The following is a 27922-nucleotide window of genomic DNA, read 5'->3' as shown; positions in this document are numbered from 1 at the left end:
GATGGTGAACCCATCACGACCCACTTGCAGAAGATGCAGAGATATGTGGACCGCTTGCTAAAATTGAATGTCAACTTTGATGAAGAAATGACCACAGATATAATTCTATACTATTTTCCTTTTTGTTATGATTAGTTTCGTATGACTTATCATATGAACAAGGAGGAGGTCACTCTTATCAAGATTCAAGGGCTTTTAAGGACTGCAGAAAGCAACCTTAAGGGCGTCATGCCGATTTTGTCGCAATACTTCGACGGGTCATTACTTCTTCGTTATAATTCGGATTTCAACATTCTTTATATGTACGGAATCCTTGTGACATATACTATACTTTATTTTAGATTATTTATTCTAAACAACCTTCTATAAAAAAGTCATTTTTAATGCTTATTGTCTCTAAATTGACTAGCCCGAATCTGCAGGAGTTACACTAACCCGTCCTAATCCATGGGTCTAGCCCAACATACTAATGAGCCTAGCCCAACATACCATGCACAAGTCAAATAGCATAACATAACCTAGTGGGCCGACATTGGTGCCTTCGAGCCACGAGTACAGTGAGGAGACTCACCTCTAGCTGTTGAATCTCTCAAATAAATCTCAATATGTTGGTCCGGAAAATTACCACGCTAACTTCATCAAATAATGTCCAATTAATAATTAGATCTTGACCCATAATCCAGAACCAAGGCCCAACCCATTTGCTCAAAAGGCCCAAATTCCTAAATGGCATCACAAGGCCCAATAACGCTGAACTTCCAAATCGGGCCCAAAAATCATCGTGGACCTAATCCCAAGAAAGTCCATAGTCTATCCATGGCCCAAAGTCAGAAGTCCAACGGCCCAACAAGGCCCAAATCCTAAAAGCCCAAAAATATGGCCCAAACCAATAAAGTCAAACTGAAGGTCAACCTGCTAAGTACGTGGGGCGTACTTTAGCTTGTACGCTTAGCGTACTCCTTCCGGGGTCAGTACGCGCAACGTAATCGCTGGGTACACCCAACGTACTCCCCTGATTACCAGCCCAACCTGTTAAGAACTTAATTGGTTAAGCCAACCTGCTAAACTCTCAGATCTGATTCTAAATGACTACTTAATACGTAAAGTTGACAACTTTACACCCATGCATGACTTAATGGGGTCCAACACTAACAAAGAAGCTTAATAAGACGCTTAAAAATGGCATGGACCAATATTTCTCTTAAAGATTACATTTTTATGAACAAGGGACCTCAATAGAGCTAAGATCTAACATCCATGGCTTATAGAGTAGATAAAAAGATCAACTTTAGCTCAAAAGACCCAAAGATGCATAAATAACACCATAAAATGGATGTAGTACAAATGACCATTAATATGAGAGCTTTTTTCCTTTAAAGGCTTGCTAAGGCGAAGATAACTCTAGATCTACAAGCTCAAGCTCCTCCCAAGCAAACTCCAAGTCTTCTTCTTCTTCTTCACCACAAAACACCAGCAAACACACTTTCAAGCTCAAATCTCACAAAATACACTTAGGGTTTCATTTTTAGGGTAGAGGGTGATGGAGGCTGATCAATAGAATGTCCAAAGGTGGTATAAGTTGCTTAAATAGGGTGAAAACCCTAAAAATTAGGGTTTTCCCCAACACCACGTACGCCCCGCGTACGTGGGTAAATCCCGTGTCCAAAAAAGAGCTTATATGCCCATCGTACTCCTAACTCGTGTACGTGGGTGAATCCCTCGTCCAGAAAAGAGCTTGTATGCTCAACGTACTCCTAAGTACGCCCAACCTACTAGGCTTAGCCTTTAAGTCTCCAAACTTTCGAAAGCCATAACTTCTTCATTCTAGGTCCGTTTTTGACAATCCTTGTATCCCCGAAAAGGTAATGAGAAGCTCTACATATCAACTCTCCCTTTCCTTAAAACTTTTCGAACTTAAATACAAAATCCATAAAAGGCCCGAAGTGACACTTACCGATATACCCTTGGGCTCCAAAACATAATCCGAACTCCCAAACTCCCGGGTGATCCAGTATACATTTTCCACACCGAAAAGGGCTAACTCTCTCTATCACAAAGGCCCTAAGCCTTATGATAAGTTGATAACCGATCCTCGGATCATGGCCCCGAATTAGGAAACGATTCGGAACACGATGTTACAATTCTCCCCCACTTAAATTAGACTTTTTCCTCGAAATCACTCCTTACCACTCTCCCGGAAACCAAACGCTCCACCCGATACCTCTTAATGATGAACAAAACACTGATCCTTTATCCAACGAATCAACATCCTACTCCTATAATCCCAAAGCCATAACTTGCTTGATCCTCCACACAAGTAAAACCTTTCCGAAACACAATCATGTGGACCTCTTACTACAACCTGAACTAAGGAACTTCCTTTTGATCATGAACCATTCAGCTGATACCTTGGCAGGCAGATTCCTCAACCATAGCTTGCCGATGAAAAGACCTTTTATATAAATAATAAAAGCCCCAAATGCGAGTCCTGACCAACAACCAACTCGGTACATAACTCATATCCTGAGATCTAAAGACTTACACTTTCATTTCGCCCGAAATATTCTGATTCCAAGGCGACCTTCCATTATATTGAGATATAAATTTCCCAATCCACCACTGAGACTGACAGTCTCACACTTGGTCCTACTATCAGGCTTCTTCCATGAGTCTAACGGATAATGGCTTCCCTAGCCTATGCATCACAAGAATGCCAAACACTGACCACAGGGTCATCCCATTCTAACCAAAATCCAATACCTTAATCCAACTGATCTCTACCAGGGTCTCACCCACACTATCATAACCATACAGGCGTCGCCCACGTGTCCCACCCAGTCAACACAATCGAACGGGTCACGCCTATGGGTCTTACCCAATCGAGTGCTACACGACCTAACCTCGTCTCAGACCCCAATGGTCATCCTCCTACAACAAGGAGAAATTGTCCGACAATCCTGGCCACCTCGCCCTAGGCATGTGTTGATCCCTTTTCAGCCCAACGACCACTCCGACCATGGCCTACCAAATATGGTGAATGTTACAACTACATCACATACTTACAACACATCCCTGGCAACCCATCATCCTTGTATATGCTACAGATACCCTGTAGCCCTACCACAATCCCATATCACCGTGGACCCAACCTATTGTTTTGCCCTTCCTTTACCATACCAACCATAGTCCCAACCCTGGAAATCTATACGACTCTCCCCCACTTAGATTAAATTATGCTCCTTCATTCCACAAGGTCTGATGGATTTCCAACCCATCTCAAATCCTTTACCTTTTAAGCTGTCGACAACCTAAGCTCGCAATAATTGGCACTCCATTACCAGCCACCCTCAATAATCGCACGAGCATTCGAAATCCAGATGAATACTTTCTGAGATCTTATTAAGTCCAAAGATTTCATGCACTTCACATGATACATCACCACGTCCTTAAGTCCTTTATGCTTGTGACAAAAACTATGATCTTCGATCGGGACTGACGAATCATCCCTCCAACTACTCACTCTCCAAAGCATCCCTGCCTTCTAACCATCTTCAACCAATGTGATTCTTTGGCACTTCCAATGTCCAAACATGCTCAAGCGACCGCTATCATCATCCTCTTGCTACCGCTTCTTCCTTAGCAACGATAGTGATCGAACCCAAAAGTACTTCCATAAACGATCACCATCGCCTACTAAATGCAATGCTTCAGAACTTTCACTTCACTGATAAACCAATCATGCCAATCCGACTACTCATATTCCAAGCGATATCCCTAAATTCTTTCCATCAACGAACTAAAACAACCACCGGGTGGACTAAACCTATCTCAAAAAGTCTGAACGAACAAAAAATATATTTTTTTAATATTAATAATAATAATATATATTTATTAAAAATATTAAAAACAAAAAATAACAAAAAAAAAAAAACATCTTTCATGAAAGGTAAAAAAACAATTATGAGAAGAAAACCCCTTAAATAAAATAATATCGAATTATTTATCAATTTTAAACAGCAAACAATAAAAAAAACGCGGTATTCGTTGTCAGACTTCCTACTTTCTCAGAAACTTCTCCCATTTCTTGTTATTCCATAAATCCAACGATCAAACTTTGGATCCTCATCTGACTTCTCTTCAGAGACCATAAATTCCCAAAATCCACTTCCAGCAACACGACAACTCCTACAATTCATATGACCCCACAATACCCATTCAGATTCCACCACAAACGTCTTTGATTGCATCTTTCCAACACAAACACGTCTTTGATTGCAGTTTTCCAACACACCGGATTTCGTCTGCTGATACTGGTAATTGTTTCACTTCCTCTTTCTTATGTTAGTCAGTTTCGATCCAGATTGGTTAAGTTTATGAAAGAATTGAAATCTAGAAGCTTTCAGATTCTTCCAGGTATAGATCATACTAATCTATACCAAGAAATTTGACTTTCTGGATCTTGTTATATTAAGTTTTGAAGATCTATTTTTCTTGTTAATTACCAGTATAATTTCGATCTTTGTAATCTCAGATCATGGGTTTCTAGGGTTTTATATACTTCGATCTGTAATAATATGTTTGAATTAACAAACCCAATTTTTTTCTACTCCGTGGTTGCTGATCTTGATTGCGATTGATAACAGAGCTTGATTCTGATTTCTGAAAGTGAGATATGGATGAAGATAGAGAGTCAACAAGATACTGGTGTCATCAATGTAATAGGCCCGTAGTCCCGATCATAGAAGTGCTAACAATCAAGTGTTCGAGTTGTCATGGTGAATTCATGGAGGAAATGGATAGTGTCACAAGCGACCACCACCACCACCACCGTGAAGATGTTCCTGACCGTGGTCAGTCGTTATGGGCTCCAGTCTTTCTCGGCATGATGAACAACCCTCGCCGTCGCCGGAGATTTTCCCACATCGACTTTGATGAAGATAACGAGGAAGAAGACCGCCACCGGAGCTACAACTTCCGGGAGGGAGGAGACTCTGATTTGGACCGTGAGTTTGAGTCCATCATGAGGAGGCGGGGCCGGAGCTCCGCCGCCATCCTCCACCTCCTCCAAGGTGTTCGATCTGGATCTGAAAACAATACATCACAAGAACGTGATCATGATAGGGAACGTGTTATTCTGATTAATCCTTTTAATCAGACAATAGTTGTTCAAGGTAGCGGTGGTGGGACCCATCCAATTGGTTCTTTAGGTGACTATTTTTCGGGTCCCGGATTAGACGAATTACTACAACATTTATCTGAAATTGACCCGAATAGACACGGAACCCGACCCGCACAAAAACAGGCGGTGGAAGCAATGCCAACTGTAAAAATCGATGAAAATTCAGTTCAATGTTCGGTTTGTTTGGATGATTTTGAAGTTGGAAATGAAGCTAAAGAGATGCCATGTAAACATAAGTTTCATAGCAAATGTATTCTACCATGGTTAGAGCTTCATAGCTCGTGTCCCGTTTGCAGGTTTGAGTTACCTTCTGATGAAACAAGACCCGGCCAAGAGACAAACGGGTCGGGTGGTAGTGAAGATGGGGATGATAGAAATTTGAGACGTTTGTCTCTTCCTTGGCCTTTTAGTACCTTATTCGGGCCAACAACTGGGCCCCAACCCGGCTCGATGCCATCTGCATCGAGCTCGGGTTCGTCACCATGGGCTCGTAGAGCCTATGGTGAGGATGAGGAACAGTAAGTTCTCATGTTTGTTAGAGAGTTGTGTATAGAGACCAGTTGGGAAGTGTAATGTTGAAACTTATCGGCTTTCAAAAATGTATTTATACATATTATATTAATGTTCTTGTGCCTTTCTAAATCGTATAATGACATATTTATGCAACCAATTATGACCATTTGCTATAAAGGTCATGGAAGTTGTTAGTGTTAAGTTATAGTCATGTTCTTTGGATCAATAAACCGTGATTTGTGTTCCTCATGCATATAATAATGATTGTCCAAGAAAGAAATTAAGAACAACAAATAATCTCCTCTCATAGTATGTGTTTGATCAATTTAATCGTAAAACTAAATTAACATCTAAATCATAACATGTTAGGATGTTTCAAATTTACAAAAATAGCCATTTACACTAATGGGATTACAAAAATAGCAAAAAAAAATCGAAATTACAAAATTAGCCAACGATTTCGCAGATGGAGATGCCCCATCTGCGAAATGAGCATCTCATCTGCGAAATTGCATCTCATCTGCGAAATCCCCTTGTGTTTTACTATATAAACGTTTTTTTTTCTCCATTTTTCACTCTTCTCTACACAAAAACTCTCTCTATCTTTGGGCTTCTCTCGGAATTTTGGCTAGTTTTTGAAGAAAATGGAGGATTATGTCAACAATCCCGCAAATATGGTTAGATTTTAACTCTTTTAATGTTTAAACTTATTTTTTATTTTATCATTTGTTGTATTATTTAGTGTTAAAAAAGGGTAATTTTGTTGTGTTTGATAGTTTTAATATTTCTTTAGTATACTTGAAGTTTAAATGCTATTTTGTTAGTGTTTGTTTGAATGTACAAGTAGAGACTGCGTAGATAATATTTACAATTTGTTATTTTTAGTGTTTGTTTAGTTGTTGTATAACCTGAAAACTTGTATATTCTTATCGTATAATTGTTTATATAAAGTGAAAAATAGTTAAATTATAGTATGTGCAAAATAGTCATTTGTATATATATTTGTCGTATAAGTATAACATTTGTATAAGTTGAAAATTTGTCGTATATATATTGTTAGAAATTGTTTGTGTTTGTCGTATAAGTTGAAAATTTGTATAAAGTTGTCGTATAACTTGCAAAATTGTTAATTTTTTTGTCGTTTTATTTGAAAAATTGTTTGTTTATATGGTTATAAAATGTTAGTTTTAATTAGAAAGATAAAAATTGTTTATATATTTGTCGTTTAAGTTGAAAATTTGTTTAAGTTGAAAATTTGTCGTTTAATAAAATGTTTATATAATTATGTATGATATTGTTTTTTATCGTAAATATATTTGTTGTATAACTTGGAAAATTGTTTATATATATGTGTATGTTATTGTTTTTTATCGAAAATATATATATTAGTAATTAAGAAATTGTATTTGCATTACTAATTGTTTATGTACTTATTGCAGTTCGTAATCATATATTTTAAAAACAAAATATTTTTTAGTTCTTTAATTTGTTTTTGTGTTTTTTTTGCAGCATGATTTTAGTTTTATGAATACGAAAGCCTTTGCGAACTTAAAAGGCTCGGGCAGTAACATATGGGAAGTATTTGAAGTTTTAGATGATGCCAGACGTGCCATTTTCAGAGATACCGTATTTGGTTATTTTATTGATGTCCCTCGTTTACAAGGGGACGCATTATTGTTTCATAAAATGTTCCTTCATCAGATCCGGCCGGACCTGTTTTATCTCCAGATGGAATAAAACGATTATATTTTCGAGTAGGCAATACGAAAATGGTTTATGGGCCGGAAGAGTTTTGTTTGATTACCGGCTTCAATTTTGGGGAGTATCCAAAAAACATTGGGAGAAAAGGGTCGGAAAAATTATTAAGCAGTAAAAAAAGATGTTTATTGCGTGAACGGCTATTTCCGGACCATACTAATAGTTCGGTGAAAATCGGCGACCTGAAACGTTTAATTTTAAATCGAACATTCCTAGCACTTGACGACGTTGATGCAGTTAGAGTATGTTTGATATACATTTTGTGTGAAGGTTTTTTGGGTAAAGAAGTTAATGATCGGGTGCCACAAGATTGGTTTTTTTTGGCTGAGAATTTGGATCTCTGGAACAAGTATATTTTGTTTACGTTAAAAGTTCTATTTTATTAAAGTTATAATTTATATAATAACCAATTTTGTTTTTTTTTGTTTTGTTAGCTTCGCTTGGGGTAGCTATCTCTGGAATTTTACTTATGTTGACCTTGATGATACATGGAACAAAATACATAATTATTTATCACTTTCTGAGCGTCGTCAAACTTTAAAGTACTCCGTCTCAGGATTTACGGCTCCAATAAGGGTATAAAAATTTTCTTATATTTAAATTGTTTTATTGTTATGTTTTTTATTTTAATTTTAACTTTTATTACTGTAATTGTAAAAAATTATAGATATGGATATATGAGATGATTCCGGCTGTTCGTGCATGTGGATTTGTATTGAGAAAAAATAAAGACTTGCCTCGGATGAAACGATGGAGTGGAACAAAAAAATTGAAATGGGTTGACGTGAACAAGATTTGGTCAAAGATACAGGTTTATAAATTTTTCGTTTATTATTAATAAACTTGATTATTATACTTTTATATGCATTTTTAATATGTTTAATTTTTTAGGAGGGGCAACCACCAAGACAAAACATGTTACCGGGTGATGGTGAGATGACATCTTGTTATTATATGTCATTTCAAGAGTATGTATAGGGTGAAGGGAAAGCAGTTCCATCCCCAGTACGGGACCATTTTAGGAGACAAGACGAATCTTCGTCTAGTATGTCGTCCAGTGGTCGCTCTCATGGTAGAGGTCGGGGCAGTGGGAAACACAACCTAGACGAGGTGTTGAAACGGCTACATGCACTGGAGCAGCATGTGTTTATGAACCGACAACCTACAAAGGTTTTTGTTGAAGAAGTGAATACTGAACAATTTTGGAACGACATTAGTTTTGATGATCCGATAGTGTGACAAAGAAAATATGATGAACATGTTAGTTACACGCTACATTATTTTTTTAATTTTATTAACATATATGAATATCTGTGTTCATATTTTATATTTGAAAATATAGGTTGTGCAAGATGAAGTGATGAATAAAAACAATACAACTGAAAATGTTTTTGGTGATATTCAAGATGACAAGGTTGTTATAGATATTACCTTTACGATTTTAATAATTACTTTTTAATAAAGTGTCTTTCGTTATTAAGTAAAAAGTTATATTTTTAATGTAGGTGTTGGAGGAGAGGAATGACTATGCGGGGAACAAATTTGATGATGATGTGTTTGATGTAAATGATTATAGTGAAGTTAAAGAGGTTCTTATAGTTACATTAATATAAATATTTTGTTTTTAGTAGATTAAATCATTTATTTAATTAGATATTATTGCTTATTAAATTATGTGTATTTCGTTATTAAGTATAAAGTTTTATTTTTAATATAGGAGTGGGAGGAGAGGAATAACAATGCGGGGAGCAAATTTGATGATGATGTGCCGGACGAAGACGAACTAATAATAACGGGAATTGTAGATTATTTTGATGAGTATGATGGTAAAGAAGTTACACCCGATAAACCGAGGACTCGAAAACCATCACAATATTTGTGCCCTCCTTACACCGAGGTATTCGTTTTATTTGTGCCCTCCTTACACCGAGGTATTCGTTTTATTTGTATGGGGATACATTTGAAGTCGATGACAATTTTGCCACCAGCAACGTACAACTTGAACGAAGGGTATGTAGTTGTGGTAAATGGCAAAAAAGCGGTATACCATGTGGCCACGCTATAGCATGTCTAAGAACCCGTACATCTGAATCCATTCACGGAATGGTTGATTACAAGTTCACTAATTATGTGTATCGACTTGCATATGGATCTGAATTGGTGAATACTATACCATCACATGTGCATTGGGAAATACCAAATGAAACGGTGGTCCTGTTACCTCCCTCAATGCAGTAGTTATTCATGTAGCACCTTTATGTTTTATGTAGTATTATGTATTAGTTTTTTATGTCCCCTGTTTTTATTTTAGTGTCGTGTTACGTATTAGTTATCCATGTACCCAGTTTATATTTTATGTCGTATTATGTATTAGTTATTTATGTATCCCATTTATATTTTATGGCGTTCTATGTATTGGTTATTGAGGAAACAATATATATTAAAAGAAATGGACGTTTATTAAATAGTAACGACTACACACATACAACAACAAGCAACTTAAATAACGAAAAACAATTAACTTAACCAACATGCATTTAAAAATAAGGGACATTCTTTAAAAGATTTCATGCATCTAAGTGGGTAAACTCGCTACCATCAAATTCAAAACGGTATAGTTCCAAAGCCACCTGCCGTAAAATGTCTTCATCCGTATTTGCATGTTCGTTATCCAACTCGTTATAAATACGTTGAAATTGTTTCACCTTTATTTTCATATCCAGAAACTTCGCTTTGACATCTCTTCTTCTTCGATATTGAGTACGACTCATTAAATGGTGAAACAAATGACAAACACGAGACCAAAATGATCCAGCACGAACTTGTGGGGGACCCGGTGGAAAATCCTCCTCTACAGTTATAATCCAAGCTTGAACCAGAGCGACCTCCTCTGCGTTCCTCCATATATGTGGTGAGTCCATAATTGCAAGGAGGGAAGTAATACGATACAATTACAACGGATATTAAAATCTATTTATAACGACTCCTTACTTTCCTGGTGCAATGGCTTGTCAATTCAAGCAGCAATGTATTGTGTTGTCATTCGACCGGGGATGACTTGTCAACTCGAACAGTGATCTGTTGTGTTATAAGTATAGTACACTGCATTCGTCAGTTAATTTTGACTATGAATTACAGACATATTTGAAGATTGGACTGCGATTTTGTGTAGAAACTACTATAAATTGACCTTAAGTTACATAAATACTTTATTAAATAAACCAATACAGCTGTTCAAATATTGTTTTTTAGATTCTACTCTCTTTGTTTCAATCAAAATGAGTTCTATATCATGGAGCAATGAAGAGTTCTTGGTTCTTACACATGCTTATATTCACGTGTACGAGACAAGCAAGTTGAACGATCCAATGTTTTGGAGCCGTTTAACCAATATTTTCAATGCTGAAAACCGAATGGCTACAAGAAACGATCGTGACGAACTAGACATCTTAGCAAGATGGTATGAAATGAAAACCAAAGTTCTATTATTCAACGATCTTTATACCAAAATTGACGACACCCGTTTGAAAGCTACTGAGGAGATCATCTTGGAAGCTGCTAAGGAGGAATACAAGTCATTAAGTAACGGGTTGGAATTCCAGTTTGAAGCCCCTTGGAATATTTTGAAATATATCTCGTTTGTTTAAAATCTATTTTAGTTTATTATGTGAGTACTAGGTTATTTTCATTTAGTAGGTTATTTTCATGTATTTCGTATGTATTTCGTTTGTTTAAAAACTATTTTAGTTTATTATGTGAGTACTAGGTTATTTTCATGTACTAGGTTATTTTCATGTATTTCGTATGTATTTCGTTTGTTTAAAAATCTATTTTAGTTTATTATGTGAGCAACTCGTATGATTAATTTGAATAAATAAATGCCCATTGCATTAAAGAAGAGGACAAAGAGTCATCCCGACTTCTCACTCAACTTGCTAATAATATTGAATCGGAATGCAAACAAGCTCAAGAATGGATTGACCTCAATAAAAACAAAATCAAAGAGCATAAAGATTGGATAAAAAAGAGTAAGAAGACAATCAAAACGACTGAAAAACGGCTTGCTGAGAAGGATGAGCAGTTGATACACATTATGGTAAAAAAGGATCGTTTCGAAGACAAAATGAGAATTAGGGATGACTATATAACAATGGAGAAAGAGAAGTACCCGTTGCACTTCCCTGAGTTTAAAAATTAGTTACAAAGTTGTTGTAATATTATCATGAAACAGATTAGGTTGCAAAAGGATCGTTTGTTGTCTTTTTAAATAACATGTTGTAACTGTTAAAAAAAATCTGCAAACCATATTTTATAATATAAAGGCTTCATTCATTGTTATAATCAACAAACTTAACTAAAATATGAAAGCATAACAATGTCTTGTAAGAGTTAATAAAAATATTACAATACATAATAAGTTAACAACTCGTCATTACTCTTAATTTCAAGGTTGTTTTATATCAAAATCAGCGTTATAGGTTTGTGAGCAACCCGCTGAACCACCAATATTATATGCCATTTCTGCATGCTACCAGACGCTTTTCTAGTACAATTATTTCTCGTGTGTCCTAGTTAACCACATGTAGAACACTCTTTTATAATTGGACCCTCCCCTTGGGATGGAATGCAATTATTTTTTGAACAAATTGTAGAGAAAGTTCCTAAACAAATAACAACCAAAATGATATTTTTTCTACAAAACTTTTTATATAGCAACATGATTTCGTAGTCAAACCAATTCATTTCATAGTCAAACTAAAAAAAAAAAAATTCAAAAAAAAACCACAATTTCGCAAATAGAGTGAGAGTAAATCGCAGATGGACCTATTCCATCTGCGATTTTTCCCCTATATATACAGAAAAAAATTAAAAAAAATAAAATTAAAAGCACCTGCAAATGTACAAGCACCTAAAACACAACTGTGCTTTAGGTGCTTGTACTTTCGCAGATGAGATGCTCATTTCGCAGATGGGGCATCTCCATCTGCGAAATCGTTGGCTAATTTTGTAATTTCGATTTTTTTTGGCTATTTTTGTAATGCCATTATTGTAAATGACTATTTTTGTCATTTTCTCAAAAAATAATGTATGATTATGGAAAATCAATCATATCTTAAATTTAAAAGGATTTGTGTTTAAAGCTACACACCTCTTCGGTTATGACATCTATTATGAAACATATATTTAGTATTATCATTGAAAGTTACATACTATGGGCATGCAACTACTAGAAAAGAGAAGTTGCCACAACAATTAAAGGAGATTTCTTATGGACAACAAGGCCATACTTCTCACTCATGTCCAAATCCTTTCCTTTGACTCCATCTGGTAATGCCAAATCGAACTTGTATATCACATTTGCTAATGCTAATTCAATGATGACTATAGCGAATTGAATCCCAGGGCACCCTCTTCGTCCACCACCAAATGGAAGAAACTCAAAGTGAAGCCCTTTGTAATCTGTGGAAGAGTTGAAGAACCTTTCAGGCCTAAATTCCTCTGGTTCTTCCCATAAGGTAGGATCTCTTCCTATCGCCCAAGCATTCACAATCGCTTGTGTGCCAGCTGGAATGTCGTAACCCATTACTTTCACATCTTGTGTTGATTCTCGAGGAACAAGTAGTGGAACTGGAGTATGCAAACGTAAGGTCTCCTTGATGATGGCTTTAAGATAATTCATTTTCTCTAAATCCTTTTCCAAAATCATGGATCTTCCTTGTGCTATTTCTGTTACTTCTTGTTGTACTTTTTCCATTATGCTTGGGTGTCTTATTAGCTCACTGATTGACCATACCAAACTTGCATATGTAGTATCTGTTCCAGCAGTAAATACATCCTACAATAAACATAAGTTTTAATGGTGTTCCATTACTCTTGGGTGTCTTATTAGTTCTTATTGTTCCTTTAGCATCGTCATTATTGCGTGTTTATTAAAGTCATTAATCCTAACAATCCCTTCCCTCTGTTGAAATCGTGGAAGTGGGTGGTGAGTAAATTTCCTTTGTGAGTAAATTTATTCATTAATATTGGTCCAAGTCACTTCCATCAATGATTAGATGTCTAATGTTTCGTTTGAGGTGCAAATGTGACCTTATCCAAAACAAAAAGATCACAACTCTTTAATTCAAAATTAAAAGATGAAAATAAAACTCTTACCAAAATGAGGGCTTTGATGACATCTCTATGAAAGGTAAAGCCAGTTGCGTTATCTCTTTGTACATCCAATAAGGTGTCAACTAGATCTTGATCTTCACTATATAAAGTATCCACCCCTCTTCTCTTATCTAAATGTTCTTCAACAACACATTCAAGAAAGTCATCAAATTCTTTAGCAACTTTATGTGCTTTCTCCTCTAAACCACTGAATCGGTCTATCCAAGCCAACCATGGAATATAATCACCAACATCGAAACCACTGAGCAGATGCACAAACCTGTCCATTATGTCTGCAAACGTTGACCCACCGTATTTCCTCCCTAGACTCGCCATGCAGACAATGTTACTCGTAAGCCAAAAAAACAGCTCATTAAGATCAACTAAAGAACCATCACTGTTTTTGATCTTGTCAATCATAAGAGCCACCTCTTTTTCCCTCACTTGTTGAAATGACTGGACTCGTGTATTATTTAGAAGATGGACTACAGCGATGCTCTTCAGTTGCCTCCAATACTCTCCATAAGGAGAAAACGTTATGTCGTTGGAGCCATACAAAAGTATGTCGGGGATTCTTAACTTGGGTCGGCTTGCAAATTTCAAATCATGGGTTTTCAAGATCTCTTTGGCTGCTTCAGGTGAGGAGGCAACAATCATTGGCACGTTGCCAAGGTGCATCAACATGAGTGGACCATGTTTTTTGGAAAGGGCCTCAAGTGAGCGGTGGGGGCTCAACCCTAGTTGGTGGAGGTTTCCGATGATCGGAAGCCTTGGTGGAGATGGTGGTAAATTTTTATTGGTCTTGGAAAGAGTAGTTGAAATCCATTTGAAACTGATGATAATTATTAAAACGATGCATGAATAGTAGAAAAGAGGAGAATTCAGTAAGAAAGAAGACATTTCCCTTACGAAGAGATTTATGATGCCCAATAATATGGAATGGTTTATATAAAAAGCTAAAATCTCAGCACGCCAACAATTCTTTATTATTATTTCTTGGAGCTAAGCGGTTCATTTGTGCGGTATGCATTATATTTCAACAGATAGATTAGTGTATGGATAAGGACTACTATGCCCGTGTTTTTTTAGATGACTTACAATGAAACTGAGTTGTTTTTCAAGAAATACTTTGATAATAGTTCTAGCCCGTTTACATGTTAAAGAAACATCATTACATTTATTTTTGTTGTTTAGACGGCTAGGAGCGGGCAACGCCTAATGGCGTTATTATGACGTGGCCTCCAAACCGGCGTTATAACGCTTGGAACACCGCACCCCGGTGGCATTTTTGTGTGTTACGTTAGGACGTGTTACCGTGGTAACGCTTGAAAACGGCTATTTCTTCGAGGCTCAACGTATACATTTCCTTTTTCAAAGAGGGAGATCACGAAGGAAAGGGAAAACGGTTGCGGTGGAGCAATTGGAAGACGAACCTCCAACATGGTGGACCGCGGACGAGGAGTACGCATTGGCGGTGGCTTGGTGCGGAACATCAAAATATCCAACGCAAGGAAACGACATGTGAATAGTTGCCTTTTGGGAAGCCGTGATCGAGAAATTTCGTAGCCTTTTGAGCAAAGATGAAAATTACCGCAATCACGACATGTTGAGTAGCAAATGGACTCAAATAAGCAAGAAGTGCACCAAGTTCAATTCCACCTACAACAAGCTTTCCTCGCACAAGCAAAGTGGTGCAACCGATTTTGACGTTTATAGAGCGGCGAGGGAGCAATATCATGTGGAGATCGGTCAGGTTTTTGAGCACGAAAAAATTTGGGAGATTGTGAAGGAAGACCCAAAGTGGAATAAAATCGACACATTTACAGAACAACAATCGAAGAGGTCGCGCGGCACGGGTTCCGTCGATGTTTTGGACGCACGCACGAACATCGACCTCAATGCGGACATGGATGAGATACCGGACGACTTGAACGACATTGAAGAGATCTCCCCTCCTCGACGACCAATAGGCCGCGACAAAGCGAGGCGTGCTCAACGGCACGCGGATGAAACCGAAAGTAGACGACGAGAACAAGCCGAAATGAAATTTTTTTTGACGAGCACAACGAAATCGCGCGTAAAAGATATGATTTGCAACGGGAACATTTTGAGTTCTTGCGTCGTGAAGCCGAGGACGATCGTATTGCGAAAGATTTGACAATTCTTCAAACTAGCGAGGATAATCTACCACCGAGACGGTTGAAGACACTCCGAAAAATGAAGGCGAAGATTGAGCAGAAATATTTAGACGAAGATTAGTGTTTTTTTTTTTCGTTGTAATGTTTTTTTTTTTTCGGTCTATTTTTTTCGTTGGAATGTCGTTTTATGTTTTTTCGTTGTAATGTAGTTTTTAATTAGTATTTAATTTAATTATGTGTTATTTAATTTAAATGCTTTTTAAAAATTATTATGACATAAATTAAAAATAAAACAAAATAGAAAAATCGGAATTACAAACATAAAAAAATTAAAAAATAAAATAGAAAATAAATGGTGTTATTACATGTTATTTGGTGTTGCCTATTTCCACATTTGGTGTTATAACACCAATTTATGACTAGGATGATGATGTGACACTTTTTGGATGTGTTAACATGCCACACCTAGCAGCCTTAAAAAACACTGATTAAACTAACATTATGTTGTACAAGAAACTGCCCTAATAGTCAACTTCGACAAACATCAATTTGTTGGTTATATTTTCCGGCCAACACAATTCCAAAGAAAAAAGATGACACCATTTGATCCGGTCATTTTGTAAAAAATATTGCAAATCACACAGTCTCGTCTATCTTCTCTCTTGTGAATACGCTGCACCCATCTCTTTACGAATTTTCGGCCTCCCTTCCATTGATGCTCATACCTTTCCCCACTGCTAGAAATAATAGCGGTATCAATGACAAAATCAGCAATGTAAGTTATGCCAAGCTAATGAACGACAAACTTCCAAGGGGTCAACAACATAAAAAACCAGGATGTAGATGTTAGTTGTAAAAGTCGAATAGTTTGTTTTGTAATGATTCGCATTTTGTATGTATTTTACTAAGTCTATTTTAAATGCGAAGTATAGCATGCGAAGTTTCACTGTATATGACTTAGTATACTTTTTGTAAGTACCCTATAAATAGGGACATAGGCTTGAAGTAGAGGAGACAATATCGAAACACAGAAACTCTCTTCAGCTTATTCTGTAATTAGTCTTAATAAAACGAGATCTGATTAATATTTACTTCTTGTGTTCTTTATCATTCATCATTCAAAATCTATTGTTTCGTATCTTGATTCTCGATAACAATTCTCATCAATTGGTATCAGAGCAGGATTCAAACTGCTTAGATCTGATTTTCGTATAAGAATCAATTGCTTTTTGAGTTACAAATTTTACTCAAAATTTTCCGCGCAATTTTGGTTTTGAAAATCACTTTTGATCTTCTGATTTGAATTGATTCTGCATTTGAATTGTTAAGTCGAGTATTCGATTAGCGATTTTTGATCAATTCACTTGATTGATTTCTGAAATTCATCAAATTCTCAAGTTTTCTGAAATTTTTGTTTGTTCATCAATGGCGAACTTCAACATGAACACGATGACTTCTTTCTCTCATTTGCTTGGTTCTTCAACCAAAATTCCGATGTTGATTCCAGAATACTATGATCAGTGGGCTGATAGAATGGAAGATTACTTAAATGGAATTGATGAAGAGCTTTGGAATTGTATCGATGGAACAGTTCAAGTTCCTGCAAATGTTCAACAAATTGGTTCATCCAATGGATCTCCTGATGTTGAAGATCAACGAAAACGTCTGAAGGATAACGAAAAGAGATGCATGAGGGAACTAAGAGGTGCTCTTCCTCCTGTGGTTTACAATTACATTCGTAGTTGTAAAACAGCAAAAGGCATCTGGAATACTCTAAAGGAGAAGTATCAAGGTAGCGAAAAGAAGAAGATCAATTCTGTGAAGCAATATCTGATTGAACTGAAGGAATTCAGACAAAAGGATGCAGAAACTCTCGAAAGTTACTATGATCGTCTGAATGAGCTTGTGTTTCGCTGCAATAGGTACAGTATCACTAGATCTATCATGGAATTCAATTTAACTTTCATAATGGGACTTCGCAAGGAGTGGCGAAGTGTGAGCATGATGATTAAGAATCAACAAAGTTTTGATTCAACCAAATTGAATGATCTCTACAATCAACTGAAAACACATGAATCTGAGGTCTCAGAAATGTATGAAGAATCAAAACTCGTTATTGGTGGTCCTTTGGCTCTAGTTTCAAAGGTATCTGAAAATGATGAAAAAGATGGATCAGATGATGAAGGATTTTTGATGAATTCCGATGATGAAGCTGTGACATTCTATTCAAACAACAGAGTTAAAAAGTTTTTCAAAAAGCCTTTTAATCCAAAAGGGAAGATGAATGATGCGAAGAATGTTACCACAAGGACTGGAGGGGATGAGAGGAAGAAGATGGAGAAAATTGAGGAAAAACCGAAAAATGCGAATGAAGAGAAAAAGTTGAAAGGTGATTCAGGAATCTATTGTCATTATTGCAATGGTGCGAATCATTTCGCAGCTGACTGCATGTTGCGAAAGAGAGAAGAGAAGAAAGAAAAAGTCAAAGATGAGGCATACTATTCTGAGAAGATTGAAGAGTTACGTGCGAAGACAAAAGGAGTGTCATTGGTTGCGAAGGGAGAAACGACTGAAGAAGAGAGTGGGACTTATCAGATCTGGTCTTCAGGATCTGATGATGAAGAAATGAGACATCCCACACATGGAGCAATGTTCGCAAGCTTTGATGATTGCGAAGAGAACATTTCAGGGAGATGATTTGTGTCAAAATCCACTGACAAATCACCCATGACAACCAAGGTACGTACAATTCTTGAATCTTTTAATATTCCTTTATCTGCTTATGATGCTGAAATTGTTTCATTTGATGATACTGTGGCTTATTTTGATTCTGTTATTGTGTCTGCTAGTAATGAAGCTAAGAAATTAAATGTGCAACTTAGTGAGACACGAAGAGAGTTAGAAATAAAGAAGAGCAGAGTTGAAAAATTAGAATTGCAAGTCAAAAATATAGGCTGTGATAGGAATAATCTTACTAATGATGTTAGGTTATTACTAGCACAGAGAAACATCTATTGTAATTCTGCAAAACGCTTGTATGCAAAATTAACAGCTTTACATCACTCTTCTGATATTAGCAAAGAACAACATAGAAAACTTTTACCTTTTCTTGAGTATGAACGTGAAAAAGTTGATGTTGTTTCTTATGATTGCGAAAGCACAATTGCTCAATTTGACAAAATACCTGATGATAGATATGCATATGGTATTGTCAAAATTGATGAATTTCTGAATGCTGATGAATTGGTTAACATTGTCAATGAAAGTTTGACAAAGAGTGAACAAGTGAAAATCATAAAGAAAACTGAAAATTCAAAGCTTGCCTCACAGTTGAATTATGCTGATATTGATGAAAATTCTGATAATGTGAGTGAAATCAGTGAGATAGAAGAGGAAGAAGAGATTGATTGTTCTCAATTGTCAATCATTAATATCACATCTAAGATCAAAGGTAAAGAAATAATAGTTGATTCAATAGTAGAGGATGAAATTGATAAACCTTCGACTTCGCAACATTGTATGTTTGATAATGTGGAAGTTGAAAGTTGAAAATCTGATGACACAGATGTAAATAAAGAAGAAAAGAAAGTTTCAACTGAAACACCTCAAAGGATTGTTGTTGATCAAGTGTTTGAAAATACAAAAGAATTTGATAAAATTTTAAATGATAAAGGCGCACATTATTTGGAAACCAACACTGTGGTATATCCAAATTTTGTATGTACTGATAACAAAATTTTCCCAAATCAAATTTTTGTCACTACTGGAAATGCTGAGAAAGTTCATCCTGATTTTAATAAAATGATTGAAAAAGATAATCAAAAGTCCACAACTAAAGGTTTTTTCGCAAATCAAAGCACAGAAGAAAACAATTTAACCAAAAATCCTTATGTGTTTCAAAAACAAAAATCAAAACAAAAATGGGTAGTTAAAGGTGAAAAATCAAACAAAGTTTTTGAAAAAGATGAAAAATCAAAGGTTGAAGTGAAACTAAACTCTCATGAATTCAAATTGATGGTTGAAAATTTTTCAATATAAAATAATGTTTCAAAAAGAAAAGCAAGAAAAGCAATATTCTGGCAAGTTGTGTCTAATGAAAAATCAAAAGATGAAAAAGGGAAAATTTCAAAAACTTCAACAAGTTTTCATAAACAAATCAACTCTGTTGACAAGGTTCCATATGTTCGCAAATATGACAACAATCGAAAATTTGAGAATTCGCAAAAATTTGCAAATAATCAAAAGTTTCAAAATGTTGGCAAATTCACGAATACTTCCTCAAGTTTGAACAAATCAACTCAAGTCAAAAAGAAATTTTCACCAAAACAACCAAATTTTCCAAATCCTTCAATCTCAAAACCAAACAAAGTTTCATATACAAAAGGAAAATCTGATGTTAGAACTTTTAATCATTGGTTTGAAGGCAAAGGAAAGAAATATCAAAATGGAAAATTTTCAGAAGAACAAATCAATAGTGCATTTGATAAGTACACAAATAATTCTTCAACTGAGAGTACATCATCTAATAATTCGCAAATTCCAGTTCAAAAATGGACACCAGTTATCAAAAATGCGAATGTTGTGAAGGATAAGATTACAATTAATGGAAATCCAAAATTATTGAATGATTATATTTCAAAATCTAGAACTGATGATGTTGATATAATTGATTCGGTCACAAACAAAGTGAAAACATGGTTCTTAAATTCCAAAAATTTGTTTCATTCTACTAATGATGGACCCAAAAAGTCTTGGGTTCCTAAATTTTTTCAATAAATGCAGGTGATATGTGACGAGCAATATGACATGAAATGGTACATTGATAGTGGTTGCTCTCGTCACATGACTGGAAGGAAAGAAAATTTGCGAGATTACAGAAGCTTGGAAAATGCTGGAGTTGTCAAATTTGGAAATAATCACAAGTGTCAAGTGAAAGGTTATGGGAAAGTCACAAATGGAAACTTCACAGTCAACAGAGTGGCATATGTTGAAGGACTTCAACATAATTTGATAAATGTATCACAACTTGTTGTGGGTACTGGAAATCAAGTTGTATTCAATGAAGAAGGTAGTATCATTTCAAATGTCAAGACGAATGAAATACTCCTCAAATCCAAAAGATATGGTGATATGTTTACACTGGACATCAAACCAATTGTGGGAAAACCAGCTGTGTGTTTACTATCAAAAGCATCAAACGATCTTAGTTGGCTTTGGCATAGAAGATTGTCACACTTGAACTTTCGAAATATAAATAAACTAGTAACTGAAGATTTAGTTCGAGGATTGCCAGTACTGAAATTTGATAATGATACTTTGTGTGCAGCTTGCGAACAAGGAAAACAACATCGAAAGGGTCATCCGATTGTGATAGATTCAAAAATAGTAGAGCCATTGGAACTTCTTCACATTGATCTATGTGGACCATCAACTGTTGCAACAATAAACAAAAAGCGGTATATTTTAGTTGTTGTAGATGATTTCTCTAGATTCACGTGGGTGTTTTTTCTCAGGTTGAAATCTGAAGTTGCTCAGACGATGATTGATTTTATCAAAAAGATTGAAGTTAGTCTGAAGAAGAATGTGCGAAAAATTAAAAGTGATAATGGTTCTGAGTTTAAAAATCAAACTCTTGAAAGTTTTCTCACAAGCAAAGGCATTTCGCATAATTTTTCATCACCGTATACACCACAACAGAATGGTGTAGTTGAAAGAAGAAATCGATCTCTATGCGAAGCTGCCAGAACAATGTTGACATATGCGAATCTACCTCAATATCTTTGGGCAGAAGCTGTGTCCACAACATGTTTTACTCAAAATCGATCATTCATTCATCGAAGATTTAATGTTACTCCATATGAAATAATCAATAATCGGAAACCTAATGTAAAATTCTTTCATGTTTTTGGTTGCAGGTGCTTTATCATGAATCTAAAAGATAATTTGTCCAAGTTTCAAGCTAAAGCTGATGAAGGCATCTATTTAGGATATTCACAGAATTCAGTTGCATACAGAGTGCTAAACAAACGAACAAGAAAAATTGAAGAAACGTTCAATTTAACATTTGATGATTACTATCTTAAACAGATTGATAGTAAATTTGAGAATAAATCAATACTTGTAGATTCACATAATCCAATTGATAATTCTGAAATCAATGATTTTGATTATGACTTGATTTTTGGGATTCCTGACAGGGCCATTGATGCAGAAAGTAATGCTCCTGATAATCAAACATCAGAATCTTCAAAACATACTGATGAATCAACGATAACTTGTGAAAGCACATCAGATATTCACACGGAACAAGAACATCCAGTTGAGGGGGAGCCTTTGCAAAATCAACAAGAACATCCAGTTGAGGGGGAGCCTTCGCAAAATCAACTAGAACATCAAGTTGAGGGGGAGCCTTCGCAAAATCAACTAGAACATCAAGTTGAGGGGGAGCATTTACAAAATCGACAAGAATATCAAGATATAGATCATGTTGAGGGGGAGCATGATGAAACAGAGACAATTAATCTTGATAATAATGACGAATTTCATGAAGTTAATGATAATTTTTCTGTTGCAGGATCTGAAAATGAAAATATGTTTGAAGATGCACCATTAGAATTTGATCCAAATTTTCCACCACTCGAGAAATGGACAAGAAATCATCCAAAAGAACAGGTAATTGGAAATCTACAAGAAGGTGTGTTGACTAGAGCTCAACTTCGTGCGAAAAATGAGGTACTGAATGCGAACCAAGAACTTTGCATGTTTAATGTTTTTATTTCGAAAATAGAACCAAAAACTGTCAAGAATGCTATGGAACACTCAGATTGGGTTGTTGCTATGCAATCTGAATTGGCAGAATTTGAACGAAACAAGGTTTGGAGATTAGTTTCTAAACCCTCTGATGTTTCAATTGTTGGTTTAAAATGGATTTTTAAAAACAAAACCGACAAAGATGGCAATATTATTCAAAATAAAGCAAGATTAGTGGTAAAAGGTTATTCGCAACAAGAAGGCATTGACTATGAAGAAACATTTGCACCTGTTGCAAGACTTGAAGCAGTTCGCATATTTTTAGCCTATGCAGCTCACAAAGACTTTGATGTTTATCAAATGGATGTTAAATGTGCATTCTTAAATGGAAAACTCGAAGAAACAATATATGTTGAACAACCACCAGGGTTTGTAAACAGTGAGTATCCTGATCATGTATATGTCCTTGACAAAGCTGTATATGGGTTAAAACAAGCACCAAGGGCCTGGTACGCAACACTTACAAATTTCTTGAAACAATCTAAATTTAAACAAGGATCAGTTGACCCCACATTATTTCGCAAGAAAGTTGGGTGTCATCTAATGCTTGTTCAAATTTATGTTGATGATATTATATTTGGTTCAACTGATCCAACATTGTCAATTGAATTTGAAGATTTAATGAAAAGTCAGTTTGAAATGAGCATGATGGGAAAAATTAATAATTTTCTTGGTTTAAATATAAGGCAGAACAGAGATGGAATCTTAATCACTCAAGAAAAATATACGAAGAACTTGCTTGAAAAGTTTGGAATGCTAAATAGCACAAAGCTCAGAGTACCTATGGCAGTAGGAACAAGAATAAATCCTTCGTTAGATGCTCCTGCTGTTGATCAGACACTGTATCATAGCATGATAGGGTCTTTATTGTACTTAACTGCAAGTAGACCTGATATTATGTTTTCGGTTTGTTGTTGTGCTAGATTTCAAGCTAATCCAAGAGAGCCTCATTTGATTGCAGTGAAAAATATTTTTCGATATCTCAAGGGAACTGTTTCTTTAGGACTATGGTATCCTGCGAAAACAGGATTTTTCATTCAAGCTTTTTCAGACTCAGATCTAGGAGGATGTACTTTGGACAGAAAAAGTACAACTGGTGGATGTCAACTTTTGGATGGAAAGTTAGTGAGCTGGCAATCAAAGAAACAGACTTGTGTGGCTATATCAACCGCTGAGGCAGAATACATATCTGCAGCTGCTTGTACTTCGCAAATTATCTGGATTCAGAGTCAACTTCGTGATTATGCAATAAACATGAAAAAGATTCCTTTGTATTGTGATTCGCAAAGTGCAATTCGCATTTGTCACAATCCAGTACAACATTCAAAGACAAAACACATTGCTCTTCGATATCATTTTATTAAAGATCATGTGGAAGATGGGAATATTGAAATTCATTTTGTCAAAACAACTGAACAACTTGCTGATATTTTTACAAAACCTCTTGATGAAAAATCCTTTGTTCGAATTTTAACAGGTTTGGGGATGATTAATGCGAATTCAATTTTGTCAACACAAGAGTAAAAGCTTTGTTCAGCAGCTAAGAGTCGAAATCATTCAGAGGTTACTGTTCATTCAGAACGCTTCGCATGGCTTCGCAACCACAGTTTTTCGCATCTGGTTCCAAAATACTATGGTAAGGTTTACGCTTACTGTTTTAGTTATGAAAAATCGAAAATCCAAAAAGATTTTATTTTTTTTGAAAATTTAAAAACCCAAAAAGATTTTTTTTTCTTTAAATTTGAAAAATCAAAAATACAAAAAGAGTTTATTTGTTTTGTTCTTTTGTTTTTTTTTTGAAAAATTTCAAAATCACAAAAATATTTTTTTGTTCTTTAAACTGTGTGTTGAGAATTTAAAACAGGGCTATAATGCGAAGAGGTCATACATTTATGTTTCTATGGGAAGGTATTAATTTTTTTTTTACAAACTAGTTAGGATGTCCCTAGAAGCATGCTGCTGTATGTAGACCTCAAGCCTCGAATGATTCTATGTGTGAAAAATGAAAGCCTTGATGAAATTATCTCATGAACATTTCTACCCAACAAGGCTTGTATTCGAATAAATCAACAAGAGCTACCTTACTCTTCTCAAAATGAGTTAAGAGTTTTCTGTTTTGTCCACATAATAACAGAGGTATAATTTGCTTCTTATCCAATCTTTTTAAACCAAAATGTTCTTCAAATCCAAAATTTTTTTTGAAAAAGATTTGTCCTTGAGGTCTTTGGTAAAACCAATAAAAACCTAGACAAATCAAAACTCTGTGTTTAAGATCTAACATCATGAGACCGTGATGGAAGTGAAACCCAAAAATCATACACCTTTAAGGAATTGACGGGGAACTTTGTTCCAGATTTTTACGAAACCTTTGTTTCAGTATCAAAAATTTCGAAACTTCAAATCATATTCAATTTGCATGCGTGGTCTTGATCAAATATTTACAACCAAGAATGTTTGTTACCCAACAAGATCCAAAACAAATTTTTTCTTGAATATGATTTCAGTGTAAGTTTCATTCGCAAATTCTTGTCATGATAAAAAAAAATTTCACAAGCCAACTTGTCACTGACTACACTGGTCAAACAAGTAATTTCATTTACAATTTCTCACCTTATGTTAAGGTTGATATGTAATGAAATTTCAAACCAACCCAAAATGACTTTTAAAAGAAGCCCTTCGAAACTTCTTTACAAGTATTCGATTGTACTTCACGGGAAACTACACAAGCTGTTGATTATCTCTCTTGATAATTAACGAAGCAACCTTTGCCTGGGGTTTTACTGCATTCATGTCAAATTAACTTTTTGACATCACTACATTCCAAAAATTTCTTGATTCTTATCTTATTTCATTGGCACATTGCACACACGAAATCCTTGAGGTTCTGAGTAAAACCAACTCAGACTGATGATTTCGCAAGTCTGGCATATGAATTCGCTTTAAATCCCAAAAGTGAAAGAGCCTTGCTTCCATGCGAAGGGTTTTATCGGTTCGCATTCTATAACGGTTACTTGACAGGCTGTCTACTAAAAATGGTTGGTATTCTATCCGGTTTTCGAGGAGATGTGACAGTTACTTTTTGCAGCATAGTACTCTTTTACAGTGATGATCCGAGATTCAAGGTGCCACATCAGATAACATTAAATGCATCCCGCTTTAATTTCAAATCAAAGTTTGAGTAACCTATAAAAGGGGCATGAAGAACACTGTGTACGGTTACGCAAACAAGAATTCTCTCAAACCTTCAAAGCTTTCATCTTGATCCAATACTTCAAATTTCTTTCAAACCCTACAATGGCAGTCACAAACTCAAACACTGATGAGGTCCTTTCTCAATCCCTCATGAAGATTCAAAGCACAAACTATCAGGTTGATCCCAATGTATCCGCTTATCCAGAAGAATTGAAGATGCTCATTGTGGCTTTGAAACGATCACCGTTGTCAACAGCCATGTTCCGATCCTTCCCAGTTCCGATGATCTGGTTATCCCGTGCTGCATCCACGGCTTCCTACAATCACACGACGGATGTGATCACCGTCAACCTCGTCAATAACAAGAGGGTGAAACTGTCCAAGAACTTGTTCGTGGAGTTCTTGGAGATTCCCAACAACCCACCTTTTGTGAAACCGGTCAACTCCCAGATTATCCACATGTTTAACGAGATGGGACATCAATCGGAGTTGGAGAAGATCAGTGATTTCCGGAAGTCGGGGTTGCCTTGTATTTGGAATTTTCTGTTTGGAATTTTCCTAAGGTGTCTTACATGAAGATCTGTTGGTCTAGACAGAGGAAGAGTCGAAGTGTATGTCATGGTAATGGGTATATACTATGACATCAACGTTGACTACGCGACTCAACTGTGGAAGGAATTCGTAAAAAGTCTTGAAAATACGAATTCAGAGAAGGGCATATCCTGTGCCAGGTACTGGCGTCTGATCCTGGAGAAAGTCTACGAAAAAGAAGCAATTCCGGTTGTAGCAGATGTCGAAGTGGCTGAGTTTTCACTTTACCAATTTCCAAAAGTGGTAGAAGATGATGAGGCCATATTCACCAGGGTAGCTCGCATTCCGGATGCGATGCTTCGCAAAGTGTCTCCCACTCACAAAGTGTTGGTGAGGTATTTGCGAAACATAGACACAGGTGATCAGTCGGGTGTCTTACATGATGTTGCTTCTCCATCAAAGAAGAAGAAGGGGAGTATGAAACCTGTGAAGGGTTCACCTTCACCAACTGTTCAAAAAGAAGAGGTGAAGAAAGATGTTTTACCCTCCAAATCTGGAGTGTTAAAACAAATTCGCAAGGCGGAGGTGAGTAGTAAGGGAGTTACTATTCGCAGCATTCCTGCACCCGTTTCTCCTGGGAAGAAAAGACAAAGAGCGGAAGACGTTGCAAAGAATATGCAACAAACACTGGGAAAGAAGAGGAAGATGGTGATTCGCAATGAATCATCAGACGACGAAGTTGTCCCTGAAACTCCACCTATTTATCTACCTATCACAACCATGGTAACCGTTTCTTTACCTATTTCTCAACCTTCGCAAATTTCACCAATTATTTCTCAAACCCAACTACTCGAAATAGCTCTTACCAAATCAATTACTGAGGAGGTACCTATTTCGGATACGGTTGTCAACGTATCTGATACGGGGGCACCTATCCCGAGTGTTGCAACCACTCTACCCATCACCACCACTTCATCCATATTCGACCATGCCCTTCAGAACTCATTCACCACCCTTTTCCCATCCCAATCACCTGAAAATCCTATACCTTCGCAACAAATGTCAGATTCAGAAGTCGAAGGAGATGCTTTTGGTGGTGTCCTTGATGACATTTCATTTGATTCTGATGAAGAAGATATTCCTGATCACATGCTGATGACAGGAAAGCAATTCAAGATTCTCAATCAAAAATTGAAGGCTATCATTCAATCCCAAGCTGATTTTGGGAGAATGTCTTCAATCTCAGCCATGGAGGTGGACGTGATGATAAAAGGGGCTGAGAAACGAATTATGGAGAAAGTCGATCAGTCCGACAAAAATAACGAACTCAGACTGCAAGCACAAGGGAATAATTTCACGACTACCCTTAAAGATCTTAAAGCTGCAAACAAAGAAAGACATCTTCTCTTTATCCAGGATGTAAAGAAAGTTCGTGAAGACGTTAACTTCAAAATTCAGGAGTTGAAGTCTGACATTGCGAAGGATCTTCCAGCAGTGAATACAAGACAGGAAGATCTTCACAAACAGATTGGGGAAATTTTGTCTCAACTCCATAAACTCAACAACATTCCTGTTCTGATGATCAAAACGCTGCTACCATGGAGAAGTTTGATCTCCTGATCAAATTGGTCACGGAGCTCAAGTCAGC

At 36.1% G+C, this 27922-nt stretch overlaps 2 protein-coding genes and 1 long non-coding RNA gene across 4 annotated transcripts; 2 read left to right on the top strand and 1 right to left on the bottom strand.

Annotated features, from left to right (window-relative positions):
- Positions 1 to 4070: 4070 nt before the first annotated feature.
- Positions 4071 to 5821, top strand: LOC145094395 (E3 ubiquitin-protein ligase SIRP1-like). 2 transcript variants are annotated; one of them, XM_079032616.1, is made up of 2 exons: positions 4071 to 4413; positions 4644 to 5821. In XM_079032616.1, the coding sequence occupies exon 2, from the start codon at positions 4673 to 4675 to the stop codon at positions 5699 to 5701; it is 1029 nt and encodes a 342-aa protein (XP_078888742.1). In that variant the 5' UTR covers positions 4071 to 4413; positions 4644 to 4672; the 3' UTR covers positions 5702 to 5821. The 2 variants fall into 2 exon arrangements, with proteins under 2 accessions (XP_078888742.1, XP_078888736.1); XM_079032610.1 differs by having other exon boundaries at positions 4072 to 4313.
- A 2096-nt stretch (positions 5822 to 7917) lies between these two features.
- LOC145094386 (uncharacterized) lies at positions 7918 to 8702 on the top strand. Its single transcript, XR_013703326.1, has 3 exons — positions 7918 to 8026; positions 8118 to 8261; positions 8342 to 8702. It is a non-coding gene; the product is annotated as an uncharacterized LOC145094386 (long non-coding RNA).
- A 3917-nt stretch (positions 8703 to 12619) lies between these two features.
- Positions 12620 to 14542, bottom strand: LOC145094373 (cytochrome P450 Tp4149-like). Its single transcript, XM_079032600.1, has 2 exons — positions 13607 to 14542; positions 12620 to 13286 (listed from the first exon to the last, which is right to left on the bottom strand). Exons 1-2 carry the CDS (start codon positions 14501 to 14503, stop codon positions 12678 to 12680), a joined length of 1506 nt encoding a protein of 501 aa, XP_078888726.1. The 5' UTR covers positions 14504 to 14542; the 3' UTR covers positions 12620 to 12677.
- Between the last annotated feature and the right edge of the window lie 13380 nt (positions 14543 to 27922).

The sequence above is a fragment of the Lactuca serriola genome, chromosome 1, assembly GCF_051521515.1.
Source record: "Lactuca serriola cultivar US96UC23 chromosome 1, Lser_US96UC23_V15, whole genome shotgun sequence".
Lineage (NCBI taxonomy): Eukaryota > Viridiplantae > Streptophyta > Magnoliopsida > Asterales > Asteraceae > Lactuca > Lactuca serriola.
Note: the sequence above shows the minus strand (reverse complement) of the source record. Positions and strands in the feature narration are given on the sequence as shown.